The sequence below is a fragment of the Macrotis lagotis genome, chromosome 1, assembly GCF_037893015.1.
Source record: "Macrotis lagotis isolate mMagLag1 chromosome 1, bilby.v1.9.chrom.fasta, whole genome shotgun sequence".
In the NCBI taxonomy this organism is placed as follows: domain Eukaryota; kingdom Metazoa; phylum Chordata; class Mammalia; order Peramelemorphia; family Peramelidae; genus Macrotis; species Macrotis lagotis.
Window position 1 is genome coordinate 141,888,438 of NC_133658.1, and position 15,134 is coordinate 141,903,571.

Sequence of the window (15,134 nt, forward strand, 5' to 3'; positions counted from 1 at the left end):
GTCAGAGTACCTGGGTTCAAATCCAGTCTCAGACACTTAATAATTACCTATGTGGCATTGGGCAAGCCACTTAACTCCATTTGCCTTGCAAAAACCTAGAAAAACCCCGAAAATGAGCAATCAACTCCAGAGTTTCTTTTTTCTTTTTTTTTATGTCTAAGGGAATGAGTGAAGGAAAGAAAATGAGTTTTTATATAACACATACTATGTGCTAAGTATGCTTTACAACTATTATTTTATTTGATCATTACAATAAATCTGCAAGACAATTGTTGTTTTTAAACTCACTTTACAATTGAGGAAAACGAGGCAGACAGAAATTGATTGGCTTGCCCTCACTATTAGTAAGTGTCTAAGACTAGGTTTAAACTGAAGAGGATGAGTCTTCCTTCCTCCTATTAAATGTTGAGTGTGTTTTGTGTGTCTATTCACTCTTTAACCTCCTCAAAGCTTCAAGTACATCACCTCTTGCTTTCTAGTTTCTCTAAGGAAGAGGGAAGACATTGAGGGCAATTAGTAGGAAAGGGGAAATTATACTATTTTTTGTTTATTTATTCTATATTATTACAATAATCTAGTTGTGAGAGTAATCATAACGCCCCCCCCCCCAAAAAAAAAGATGAGAAATCTCAAGAATAGTGAGAAAGGAAAAAAAATGTGTACTTTAGTCTGTGTCCAGATTCCAGTGAGTCTGTCTCTGGGATGAGTTGCCTTCCTGAAGATAGCCAAAGAAGTTTATTCAATATTTTTCCCATAGTGGCTCTCACTAGCTGTATTTCCCTCCACTCTGTTCCTCCCCACTCTCACCTATTCCATTTTCTCTCTCCTTTCATCCTGGCCCTGTTCAGAAGTATGTCATATCTGACTACCCTCTCCCATGATCTTCCCTCTCTTTTATAACCTACTCACCCCTTTCCCCCCCACCCCCATTCCCCCCTCTCATTTTTCTCTGGGGTAAGATAGATTTTTATACTACATTAAGTGTGTGTGTTATTTCCTCTCTGAGCCATTTCTGATGAGAATGAAGGCTCACTCATTCTCCCTTGCCTTCCCCTGTTCCACTACATTGAAAAAAACTTTTTCTTGAATCTCATGTGAAATATCTTAGCCCCTTCTTCCTCCTCTCCTTTCTTTTCCTCCCAGTACTTTCCTATCACCCATTGACTCCATTTTTACTATATTATACCATTATATTCATCTCCTTTCTGTGCCTTGTCTATATATGCTCTTTCTAACTGCTCTTACAAATGAGAATTTTCATACGAGTTATCAGTATCTTCTTCCCATGCAGTAATACAAGCAGTTAAACATCATTAAGTTCCTCATAATTAGTCCTTCTTGTCCATCACCTCTATGATTCAACTGAGTCCTGGACTTGGAGATCAAACTTTCTATTCATCTCTGGTTGTTTCAATAGGAAAGTTTGAAAGTCTCCTGTTTCATTGAAAGTCAATTTTTCCCCTGAAAAAGGATGTTGCATAGTTGATTCTCGGTTGTAAACCAAGATCTTTTGCCTTCTGGAATATCATATTCCAAGCCCTAAGAGCCCTTAATGTAGACACTTCCAGATCCCGTGTAAACCTAACTATAGAACCATGGTAGTTGAATTGTTTGTTTTTGTCAGCTCTTGGTATTTTCTCTTTGACTTGGGAGTTTGGGAGTTTTGTCTATAATATTCCTGGGAGTGTTTCTTTTTGGGATCTCTTTCAGGAGGTGATCAGTGAATTTCCTCAATTTCTATTTTACCCTGTGCTTCTAGGATCTCAGGGCAATTTTGCTGCATTATTTCTTGAAAAATGAAGTCTAGGTTCTTTTCCTGGTGTGACTTTCTGGTAGCCCAATAATTTTTAAATTATCTCTTCTGATTCTGTTTTCGAGGTCAGTTGTTTTTCCAATAAGATATTTCACATTTTCTTCTATTTTTTTGGTATAGTTTTATTTCTTCCTGAGTTCTGGCAAAGTCATTTGCTTCCTTTAGTTCCATTCTGCATTTGAAGGAGTTATTTTCTTCAGAAAAGATTTTTTAATCTCCCTTTCCAGCTAGCCAATTCTGCTTTTTAAGGCATTCTTCTCCTCATTTGCCTTCTGTGTGGCTTTTTCCATTTGGCCTAAACTGTTTTTTTCATTTGTTTGTTTGTTTTTTGCAAGGCAATGGAGTTAAAGTGATTTACACAAGATCACACAGCTAGGTAAGTATTAAGTGTCTGATGCTGGATTTGAACTCAGTACCTCATGACTCCTGGGCTGGTGCTCTATCCACTGCACCACCTAGCTGCCCCCTTAAACTGGCTTTTAAAATGTTATTTTCTTCAGGATCCAAGTTGATGACTTGGTTTTCATGATTTCTCTCCATCACTCTCATTTCTCTTCCCAATTTTCCCTCTATCTCCCTTGATTGCTTTTCAAAGTTGTCTTTGAGCTCATCCATAACCTGAGCCCATTTTCTATTTCTATTGGAGGTTTTTGGATATTGGGGCTTCGATTTTGTCATCAACTGAATCTTCCATGGAACCAAAGGAATTTTATATGGTCAGATTCTTCTTTTTATGATGTGCTCATGTCCTCAGCCTATGACTGATTTATTGTACTTCCAAGGATTTGGAGGATTTTGGGGACACCTCACAGGGATCTTAATTCTTCTAAGGTCCTATGAGAGGCTTCAAGCCCTCCCCTCTGCCCTGGACCTGTAAGGGTGGTCCCTGCTTGACTATAGTGGTGTTGTGGGGGCCCACAGTGCAACCTGGATCTGAGTGTGGGCAAACAGCTGAGTCCTGTCCCAGGGAGAACAGAGAAACCTCTGTAGTCTCCCCCAAACCCCATACCTCCTATGGGGTGAGAACTCTGTATTTGCTGGGTGGCTCTGCTGACTTCCACTGCAGGTTCTCACCACAGGCCTATTCTGAGGCTGGCATTCTACTTCATACTCACCCTGGTGCAGCAGAGTTCTCTCACCACCCCTTATGGCTGTTCCCAATGATCCCTGGGCCAAGAGTTCTGGAAATCACCCCCTCTGTCATGGACCCAGGTGCCCAGCTGTGCTGTGCTGCAGCTGCACTTGCAGTGGCCTTTTCCAACTTCTGGTCCTGGTGAAACAGACTTTTCCTGTGGAACTTCTAAGTTGTCTTGGACTGGGAAATTGTATCACTCAGTCTTTCTGTGGGTTCTACCCCTCTAGATTTTGGCTAGAATTATAATTTGACGGCTTTTGGAGTTTTTTGGAGAAAAAGTTTCCAGGAATTCCTGCCTTCATGCTGCCATCTTGGCACCATCCCTCCAGCATATTACTAGGGTCATTTTCACTTGGGGGAATTCTACCTCAGACACCAGCTGAGGTGTGGGAACAGTAACAAATACCTTCTCCAAGTCTTACTTTTCTAATCTATTAAAATTTAGGTGCTAGATTTAATGGACATCAAGGTTCCATATGGCTTTAAAAATGATGCTATGATGATATGAATCATGGATCCCTTCATGGAGGATTTAAAAGGAATTAAATCATTTCAATAAGGGTGAAGTGTTTCTATACAGGAGAAATCTATGAAATGCAGAGATAGGAGAGATAGTATTGATAGGGAAGATAGTAATATAGTGTGTATATCTATGTCTGTGTGTATGTGTTTGTGTCTGTGTCTGTGTTTGCAGTACACATCTGTGCATTTGCATGCACTGTGTGGGTGGGTGTATGTGTGTGTGTGTGTGTGTGTGTTTAATGAGGTAGAAAAAAGTCTAGAATGGGGGGCAACTAAGTGGTGCAGTGGATAGAGCACCAACACTGGAGTCGGGAGGACCTGTGTTCAAATCTGGCCTCAGACACGTAATACTTTCTTAGATGTGTGACCTTGGGCAAGTCACTTAACCCCATTTTCTTACAAAAACAAGAAGAAATTGTTTTGAAAAGATAAGATGTAGTTAGATTCTGGAATATTAGGTTAAAGAGTTTGAATTTTTTTTTCTAGAGGTAACAGGGTTTCTTCAAAAGATTTTATGTAGAGGAATCAGAAGGTCAGATATATACCTCAGCTATATTAGTTTTGCAGTTGTTTGGAGGATGTATTAGTATAGGCAGAGGTTGCCAATTAAGAGGCTATTAAAATAACCCAGTTGCTCAATGTTAAAAGAGCCTGATCAAAGATGGTAGCTAAGTGAGGATCGAAGAGAGGATAGATGCTAAGATACTGTAGAGGTAAAATAAAGAGCCCTTTATAACAAATTGGAGAAGAAGGCAAAGAAGCAGGAAGATTCAGGATTGTTCCAGAGTTAGGGATGAATCAGAGTGGGAGACAGAGTAGATGAACACAATATTTTCTAGATTCTCAACAGCAAGTCAGAATTATTTTTTCTTCTCCTTTCCTGTCCCACATCCCTCTCTTCCTCTACTCTTTCCCCTCTCACCCTCTTCCTACTCTGCTTCTACCAACACCGCTCCACTCTCATCCTCTTCCCTGCTTAATTCTTTTACTCCCTTTCCATTTCCTGATCCTTCCCTCAACTCAATAATTTCTCTTGGACAGATGCCCCTACTAAGCTGTCACCTCCTGAAAGGTCACCGAGAACAATGCTTGGCCCACCTACTGCTTAGCTTTATTACTATGGGATATGTCTGGCAGGAAGGAGAGAAGAACATTGCAAAGGTAAGGGGTATGAAGATTGGACTCTCTTCTTGGGCCTTAAATTCAAATTCCATGCCACTGTTATTTTCTTTCTATTTCCCATGGTGATGCTAGCATCACCCAAAGGATTCTCATTCTCTCTCTCTCTCTCTCTCTCTCTCTCTCTCTCTCTCTCTCTCTCTGTGTGTGTCTCTGTCTCCCTGTCACTCTGTCTCTATCTCTGTCTGTCTGTCTCTGTCTCTATGTCTGTCTTTTTCTTTCTCTCTGTCTCTCTTTGTCTGTCTCTGTCTGTCTCTCTCTGCGTCTCTGTCTCTGTCTCTGTGTCTCTCTGTCTTTGTCTCTCTGTCTCTCTGTCTGTCTCTCTTTCTCTGTCTCTCTCTGTCTATCCTTCTCTGATTCTCTCTGTCTCTGTCTGTCTCTCTGTCTCTGTCTATCTATCTATCTGCCTCTCTGTCTGTCTGTTTCTTTGTCTCTGTTTCTCTGTCTCTGTCTTTGTCTGTCTCTGTCTCTCTGTCAGTCTGTTTTTCTCTGTCTTTGTCTTTCTCTGTCTCTCTCTGTCTCTGTCTGTCTCTCTCTTGTCTCTATCTCTTGTCACTATCTGTCTCTGTCTATCTCTCTGTCTGTCTTTCTCTGTCTCTCTCTGTCTCTGTCTCTTTCTTTCTGTCTGTCTCTGTCTCCCTCTCTCTCTCTCCCTTCCTCCCTCTCTCTCTCTGCCTCTATCTACCTCTGTCTCTCTCTGTCTCTCTCAATCGGTCTCTCTCTGTCTCTATGTCTCTCTTCCTCTTTCTCTCTCTCTTTCTCTTTCTGTCTGTTGTCTCTCTGACTCTTTCTCTCTCCCAAGAGATTAAATGACTTGATCAAGGTCACATGGTTAGTAACTTATTAGAATTCAGGTCTTGTGGAGCTTGGTCTAGTGGTCTTATAATACAATAACACAGCACACAAAGTCAATAATAATAATAATAATAATAAATAATAATAATAGAAATAAACTAGCACTGATAATGCATTAAGGTTTGCAAATCACTTTGCAAGTATTATATCATTTTAATCTTCACTCTCTCCCTGGAAGGTAAGTACAATACTATTATCTTCATTTTTATAGTTGAGGAAACTGAAACAGAAGTTAAATGACTTGCCCAGGGTTATAAAAGAAGTAAGTATCTGAGATGAGATATGAACTCTGTCTTCCTCACTCCAGGTTTACCTCTTTCTTCCTTGTGGTACCTAGCTTCACACCTACCCATACTATTCTCCCAGTTAGTCAATACACTTTTCAGTTATTTCTGTTTTCAATCTATCTTTCATCTGACTTCAAAAATAATCTTCCAAAGGACACATCTGACTTGCTTAGAAATATTCATGGTTCTCTCCGTATTGCTTCTAGTATAACATGTAAATTCTTCAGCCTGATAATTTAGTGCTTCCAAAATCTGATTTAAACCCACCTTTTTAGCCTGATTTTCTATCACTTCCTTTTTTAAATTTTTTTTGTTTTAGTCAGATTAGATAAGACAAACTCAACATTCCATCTCTCATCTTCATGCTTTTATATGTTATTCCCCATAAACTTGAAATACTCCCATTCCTCCTTATATTATTTTAATTTTACTTTAAACCTTAGTTCAGGGACCAGCTCCTTCATAAAGACTTTAATTCTCTTTATTGTTAATGCCATTCTCCTCCTCAAATTACCTTGTATTTAGTATCTATCTATATATTATATATCCTCCAGTAAAATATGCATTCTAAGGATAGAATAATTTTTGTCTTTATATCATAATGCCTAGCATATTACCTTACATAAAACATGTACTTAATACTTTTTTTTTAAAAAATCAAATTGAAATGGGAATAAGGGCCAAGAATTCTTTCTCTGACAGAAGCAGTGAGGGACATGTTAGAAGTAAACATGGTTGTCTTCCACAGATTGATTTCAAACACATTGTGGCCCATGTTACCCATGTTTAAAACCCTATCAATATCCCTGGTAATTCCTATCCTTTGGCAAGCAGTGACCAAGTCTATTCTATACCCTTCATATTTTCTATGCTATACTCTTCAACTTGAGTAGAGACCTGAATACCACATAACTGGGCTAGTATCTTTCAGTCCCTTCTGTTCCCCATTCTTTCACTGGTAAGGATTTCCTTATTCCTGGATTCAATCACAGTGTTTCTCTTTTCAAAATCTTTCTCTGGTTCCCATTTATCCCATTATCACAGGATAAAATACAACTTCCTTTTCCAAGCATTCAAAGTTTTCCACAGACTGTTGAACTTACAGTCACTTCTCCCTTTCAACATCCCATCATATGATGACACATTGAGTAGATTGGAGAAATTGGAGTTAGAAACACAGAAATTCAAATCCTGCTTCAAATACTGGGCAGCTAGGTGACACAGTGGATAAGGCACCTGGAGTCAGGCCCTGGAGTCAGGAGTACCTGAGTTCAAAACTGGCCTCAGACACCTAGATGTGTGGCCTTGGGCAAGAAACTTAACCCTTCAGCATATCACTAAAGGATCACCCCCCTATTCTTAAGCATTCCCAATAAAGGTAAACCCTCTCAAACTATTACCTTGTGTGTGTAAAGTGCTCTGCCAGGAGGTAGGATGGATGCAGACTTTAGATAAGACATAACCTGTTCTTAGGTGGTGATCACATTGCAATGGGAGTGGCAGAGGGAAAAGAGATGGATTGGAGGTGGGAAAGGATAAAGGTAAAATGAAGTTAAAACAATAGTCCAAGGTGATGATTAATTAGGGACTGAACTAGTGTGGTGGGAGAGAGAGAGAGAGAGAGAGAGAGAGAGAGAGAGAGAGAGAGAGAGAGAGAGAGAGAGAGAGAGAGAGAATTCCTATTAGGAAATGTTTCTATGTATCTAGTTGAAATAGTTTCCTTTCAAATTCTTTCTGCCTCTTTTCCCAATTATGTCATCTAGGACCTAAAGGGATAGATTTGATTATAATCTAAGCTGCCCAAGCTGCCACTGGGGAGCCCTATGATAAGTACAAGGTCCCACAGGGTTTTCTAGATCGTACATCTGCCTATGTCTTGTGTCTTACAGGTTCTGCCAAGAAACTTGGCTCTTCCCTTTGTGGAAGTCTCTCAGACCTTGGGTCTTCCCCCTATCCTGGTACACTCAGATTTTGTCCTGATGAACTGGAAGAAAAAAGATCCAGATGGGTAAATCTGGTAGCAAACCCCTTGGATGGAAAGAAATGATGGGAATTTGCATATTTAAAACATTGCAGAACATTGAACAACTCAGAAAAGAAGGATGTCTGGTGATGTGGATGTGTGCGTGTGAGAGAGAGAGGGAAAGAGAGCTCTAGTATAAATAAAAGAGAAAAATGATTATGAGTATTCAGGTACTCAATGTATTAAGAGATATGTGATTTTGCAGGTGGAAGATCTTCATGTTCTTTGTTCTTTATCATTCTGCCATAAAGTACTATCCTGGGTGGGTTGTAATAAGTTTAGTTCAGCTCCCCACCCCAGAATCCTAGTTTCTAGATAATTTCTTGACCCAGATGTATGGGCAAGACTTCCTGAGAACCCCTCAGTAACTACCTTTGTTCATGGGATATTTGATTTTTGCAGGGACAAGTCCAGAAGCAATCCCTCATTCCTTGTGCTGAGTCTGGAAAATAGGTTCATAGATTAACTGGTTCCTCTCTCCATCTTTTCTCCCACTTGCATTCTGTTCCCCTTTTCCTTGTGACCCAGAGTTGTCATTTGTTCAGACCTGGATCCCTCCACAATCCATATTCCCTTTGCTTTCTTCTTCCTTCTTATTCTCTGGAATCTCACACTAAGTTCCCTTCCATGGGAATCTTTTCATCTCATTCTCAGAAGATTTCCATCTTCTGGTATGCATAGAAACCAGATATTTTCTAGAGTACAATATTTCCACCCTAGTGTAGGTTGTTCCTGATGCATAGCACTAGTCTAGAAAGGACTCAGTCTACTACTTATTCCCTAATGTCCACATGACCTATTTGTGTCCAAACTGTAGTAGAGCATTCTGAGCTTGTGTTGGTCAATCAGCCACAGTCAGATATACTGGAACCTGTCTATAATATAGTGATGTCATTTTGGTCCATTTCAAGATGAAGGACAAGCTCAATTTCCTAATTCTGCCTCTTGACCTTCCTGCTACTTCCATTAAACAAAATATTTGTAACGTGCTTAGCATAGTGTCCAGCATATAGAAAGTACTCAATTAATGCCTTTCCCCTTTCCAGTCCCTTTCCCCAGAGTTACTCTGTAGCTTCTCCATTGGATTTCTTCCATTTCTCTATGCTACCCTTGGTCCTTTTTTTTAGGTCTTTTCTCTTTTTCCATGGAGTTCTATATCTGACTCACAGGTTTTCTCTCCACTCCTACCCTTACCTTTATGTTTGTAGGCTTCAATATTCATATCCATTTCGATAATCTGTTTTCCAAGTTTATCTAAATTCAACCCCAAAGTACTATATTCTCTCTCTCCCTTTGCTACTTACAGATTGGCTATACCTTAAATCTCAATGGGAAATCAAGCAAGCAACGAAGACAGCCAACCCTTTTCCTCTATCTTTCTATATACCAGGCAAAAACTGAGACCAGGGAAAGATCTTAGCTTAAAAAAGTCAAGTTGTCCTCATTGCCGCTAGGGCTATCTCCAGTCATTACCTTGTCACTGAATTCTGATGATTTTGGAGGAAAGAGTGAGGCTTTATACCTTTCCAAAGCTCTCTCACTAAGATCCAATTCACTTACAAGTCAGGATATTATCCTTTTCATATCATTGGTCCTCTTTGAGAATGAAGGATAAACAACATTAACAATTTGCCAGGCAAATTATGACAGATCTTGGGCTTACAGAGACAAAAGTGGAAACAAAACCCCCTTTCTTTAGTGCATATAATGAGTCTCATAAGAAGATTCCATGTTTCCATTTGGCCAGATTTAATCATATTTTACATAATCACAGCTTCAAATGATACAAATTCAAATACATGGGACTACTTCCTGTGATTCATTGCTTACATTAATCATGATAGCATAGTGTATATATCAGACTATGAAAAGTGAGATGCAAACCACATATAATTGGAAAGACCCCAAGCAGAAGGAAATATATGAGTTCAGTTTTGAAGGAAACCATGCCTTCTGGGAAGTGAGAAGGGAGATTGTTTGTAAACAAACCCCCTCCATGGGATGGTGTTCTCAGAGTCCCCTCTGATTTCAATCCTATCCTTTAATTACTCTCTGTTTAACTACTATTATTTTTTGTCCATACTGTGACCTCTAATATCTCCATCCCTCTCTCTTCTCCCAGCTGAGTACCTTCTTCTGGTCTCTCTTAAATAATGACCCTTTTGTTTTCTGGTTAAATGGTACACTGCACACCTTTTATGCATTTGATCCCTAATTTGATCCCTAACCCTATGGACAATTCTTCTTGCCCCTGGGGATAACCCTGCCTGTTAAGGCAAAATGGGATTAGAGAGATGGTTTATAGTCAGGAAGATCTGTGTTCAAATTCTCTTTCTGATATATTCTGACTGTGATTCTGGTCAATGCATTTTACTTCTCAGGACCTCACTCAGCTTTCTAAGAGTGCAAAATAAAAATAATGCATATGATAAGCTACATCAGCAAAGGCAGTTTCCTCATTAGGAGTTCCTTAAATAAATGAAATAACAATTTGAGTCCTAAAAAAATATGTCCATTCATATTATTCTCAGCAATTGGGGGCATTAGTGGAGTTGATGATTTCTCTCTAGATTCTCAAAAAAAGGTGATATTTAGTCTGAGAATGATTTATTTAAGTCAGTGGAATTTTTGCCCAAGAGAATTGTGATGTTCTTTTAGAGAATTTATACATTCCTGTAGATTTTAAATTCATAACTTAGTGGTGTTAGGTCAAGGCTTAGCTAGGTGCTTTTTACATATGTGCAAGTTGAAGCTAATATAGCTCAAGCTTTGATCACCACCTTGTGGCTTTCACAAATATGGCACCCTTCAGCAACTTTCAATAGGTACCTAGTGGGTGCAGTGGATGCAGCATCAGGTCTGGAGTCAAGATCTGAGTTCAAATGTGACCTCAGACACATTCTAAATATGTGATCCTGGACAAGTCGTCTCATTCCTATTTGCCTTAGTTTCATATCTGTAAAACTGTGACACACTGGAGAAGGAAGTAGCAACCCCCTTCAGTATCCTTGCCAAGAAAATCCCATGGATAAGTCCATGAGGTTGTGAAGTATCAGACTTGACTGAATGAATGAATAAGCAACTTTCAAACAACTCCTCTAATATAACCAATATTGTCTTTTTTGACCTCAATAGATTTCCTTCTTTTGTTGTTGATTTCTTTTTAAAAATTGTTATTTTTTTCAATTACATATAAAGTTAATTTTTAACATTCATTTTTGGAAAGTTTTCTCCCTCCCATGTTCCCCCTCCTCCCTTCCTAGGATAAGAAATAATCTGATATAGGTTATATACGTTCACAATCATATTATGCGTATTTTCATATTGGTTATTCTGTGAAAGAAGAATTGGAACAAGAGAAAAAAATGAGAAAATTTTTTTTAAAAAAGTAAAAATAAAATGCTTTGATCTGTATTCAAATTCCATCATGCTTTGGATGTGGATGACCTTTTCCATTACAAATATTTTAGAATTGTCTTTGATCACTGTATTGCTGAGAAGAGCTAAGTCTATCATAGTGGATCATTATATGATATTGCTGTTATTATGTACAAGCTTGGTTCTGAACACTTCACTAGGCATCACTAAATGCTAGTCTCTCTAGGTTTTTCTAAAATCTATTTGCTCAAAATTTCTTATAGAAAATAATATCTCATACTTCATATACCATAACTTGATCAGCTAATACTCAATTAATGGGCCTCCTCTATATTTCCAATTCTTCACCAACACCAAGAGCTGCTATGAATATTTTTCTACATGTGGAACCCTACAATTTGCTTTTCCTTTCTTTACTTTTTTCTTTTCATATATTTTCTTTTTAAATTTATTTTATATTTTACAATAATCTTGCTATAAGAGTAAACATACCCCCCCCAAAAAAGATGAGAAACCTCAAGAATAGTGAGAAAGAAAAAAATGTACTCCAGTCTGTGTTCAGATTCCAATGGCTCTGTTTCTGGGATGAGTGGCCTACTTTGTATATATAAAGTCCACCAAAGAAGATGCTTTGATATTTTTTCCACAGTTGCTATTACTAGCTGTATTTTACTCTACTGTATTCCTCCCCACTCTCATTTATTATATCCTCTCTCTCCTTTCACCCCGTCCTTGTTCAAAAGTGCATTGTATCTGAGTACCCTCTCCCACAATCTTCCCTCTCTTCTATCATCTACTCCCCCTTCCCTCCCCCCTATTCCCCCTTATCCCATCCCTTTCCTCTCATTTTTCTCTAGGGTACGATAGATTTCTATACCCTATTGTGTATGTTATTTCCTCTCTGAGACATTTCTGATGAGAATGAAGGCTCAATCATTCCTCCTCATCTTCCTCCATTCTACTCCATTGGAAAAGCTTTTTCTTGACTCTCATATGAAATATCTTAACTCCTTCTTCCTCTCCTTTCTTTTTATCCCAGTACTTTCCTTTTTCATCCATTGACTCCATCTTTTAATTATACCATTATATTCAATTCCTTCTTGTGTCATATATATGTAATATTTTCCTTCTAAATGCTCTTGTAAATTAAAAAGCTCATATGAGTTATCAATATCTTCATTAAATTTCATTAAGTTACTCATAATTAGGCCTGCTTACTGCTTATCCATCCCCCTATGGTTCCCTGAGTCCTGTATTTGGAGATCAAACTTTCTGTTCAGCTCTGGTTGTTTCGATAGGAAAGTTTGAGAGTCCTCTGTTTCATTGAAAGTCTATCTTTTCCCCTGAAAGAGGTTGTTCAGTTTTACTGGGTAGTTGATTTTTGGCTGTAAACCGAGATCTTTTGCCTTCCAGCATATCATATTCCAAGCCCTTTGAGCCCTTAATGTAGATACTGCTAGATCTTGTGTAATCCTGACAATAGAGCCACAGTACTGAATTGTTTGTTTCTGGCAGCTTTTAGTATTTTCTCTTTGACCTGGAAGTTTTGGAATTTGGCTATAATATTCCTGGAAAATTTCTTTTGGGATCTTTTTCAGGAGGTGATCAGTGAATTCCCTCAATTTCTATTTTACCCTCTGCTTCTAGGATCTCAGGAAAATTTTGCTGTATTATTTCTTGAAAAATGAAGTCTAGGCTCTTTTTCTGATCATGACTTTCAGGTAGCTCAATCATTTTTAAATTATCTCTTTTGGATCTGTTTTCAAGGTCAGTTGTTTTTCCAACGAGATATTTCACATTTTCTTCTAATTTTTTTTGATAGAGTTTATTTCTTCCTGATTTCTTGCAAAGTAATTGGCTTCCTTTAGTTCCATTCTACAATTGAAGGAGTTATTTTCTTCATAGTGCTTTTTTATCTCCTTTTGCAGCTGGCCAATTCTGCTTTGTAAGGCATTCTTCTCCTCATTTGCCTTTTGTGTTTCTTTTGTCATTTGGCCTAAACTGGTTTTTAATTTATCATTCTTTTTCAGTATTTTTTTTATATTTCTTTTACCAAGCTGCTGTTTTGATTTTCATGATTTATCTCCATTGCTCTCATTTCTCCTCCCAATTTTTCCTCTAACTCATTTAATTGTTTTTCAAAGTCTTTTTGAGTTCATCCATAGCTTGAGCCCATTTTCTATTTCTCTTGGAGGATTTGGATCCAGAAGCTTTGATTTTGTTATCTTCTGAATCTTCCATGGGACCAAAGGAATTTTTTATGGTCAGATTCTTCTTTTTCTGTTGATTGCTCATTTCCTCAGCCTAAGACTGATTTACAACATTTCCAAGGCTTTGGGGGTTTTTAGGGACAACCCAGGGGAACATTAATTCCTCTAAGGTCTTATGAGGGGCTCTGAGTCCAAACTACTACCTGGATTTGAGTGTGGGGAAACAGTTGAGCCCCAGAGAGAGCAGAGAGACCTCTGCAGTCTCCCCTGACCCCCTAACCATCTGTGGGCTGCACTCTGGAGGTACAGGCTGCCTTCCTTGATTCCTGCTGCAGGTTCTCACTGCAGGTCTGCTCTGAGGACAGCACTTGCCCTGCACTCACTCTGGTGTGGCAGAGTTATCTCACCAACCCTTCAAGCTGTTCTCAGTGATCCTTGGGCCAGGAGGTATGGAAACTTCCCCCTCTGCCACAGACCCAGGAGTTCCCACAGATCTAGGCACTAGGCCTGGCAGCACTGTGCTGCAGCTGTCCTCATGGCAGCTTTTTCCAGCCCCTGGTCCCAGTGAAACAGCCCTTTCCTACAAAACTTCTAAGTTGTCTTGGACTGGGAAATTGTATCACTCAATCTTTCTGTGGGTTCTGCCCCTCTAAATTTTGGCTAGAGTCATAATTTGATGGCTTTTGGAGTTTTGGGGGGGAATGAATTTCTGGGAATTACTGCCTTTATGCTGCCATCTTGGCTCCACCTGCCCCTATAAATTTCATATATGCACCAAATATTATAATAAATTTAGGATTTTCTTCTTTCTTCTTCTTCTTCTTCTTCCTCTCTCTCTCTCTCTCTCTCTCTCTCTCTCTCTCTCTGCTTCCTGCTCAGTATCTCTATCTGGTATTTCACTGGCATCCTAAACTCAAAATATCCAAATTGGAATTGAAAATCTTTCCCTCTAAACTTCTCTATTTCTTGTCCAAATTTCCCTATTTCCAGTGAAGACACTACTAAATGAAGACACTACTAACTAACTTCTATTGCCAGGTCTTGTTGATTCTGCCTCCATAATAGTCATGCCTTTTTCTTCCTCTTTGCTCCAAACATAAGATCAACACTCTTAGTCAAATCTACTCCCATTCAAATTCACATTTGGATTAATGTAATACACTTCTAATTTGTCTGCATGTTTGAGTCTTTTCCTTTCATCAATTCATCCTCCATAAAGCATCCAAAACAAATCCTCTTAACTCTTAGATTCCTCTGCTCAAAAGTTTTTTTAATAGCTTCCTACTGCCTACTTCCTAAAGCACAAACTCTTCTTTATATTCTAGATTTTCTACAATCTGCATCCATCCTACCTTTTCAACCTATTTTCTTCCCTTGTCTTTAATTTTTATTCCAGGCGTACTGAACTAGTAGCTGATTTAGAGTTCAATTTGATACTATATTCACCTATGAAACACACTTGGTTCCAAAGTGTTGCTTACACTACAAGGGCTTATTTCAGTCACTTCTGGACACCATATTAATGCTAGCCACCAGGTGGCAATCAAGGCTTGAGCTATGTTCTCTCAATTCAAACAATTTGCAAAAAAAAAGCAACTCTGTCTAAAATTTGTCTCCAGAATCCTTCATTTGAAGTCTAGGGGAATGCATTAATTCTATTTTTAAAAACCTCCAAATTGGCTTTAAGTCAAGGATATTTATTAATCTTCAGCTTATCTCACTTTGTATACAT

General features: G+C 38.6%; 1 protein-coding gene across 2 annotated transcripts in view; it reads left to right on the top strand.

Moving 5' to 3' along the window:
- Positions 1-15,134, top strand: part of IDO2 (indoleamine 2,3-dioxygenase 2) — an 80,016-nt gene that overhangs the window by 15,582 nt on the left and 49,300 nt on the right. For both annotated transcript variants that reach the window (XM_074208988.1, XM_074208989.1), the window contains exons 3-4: positions 4,512-4,631; positions 7,681-7,799. In XM_074208988.1, the coding sequence (XP_074065089.1) occupies positions 4,512-4,631; positions 7,681-7,799 (239 nt within the window). The remainder of the gene's footprint in view (positions 1-4,511; positions 4,632-7,680; positions 7,800-15,134) is intronic.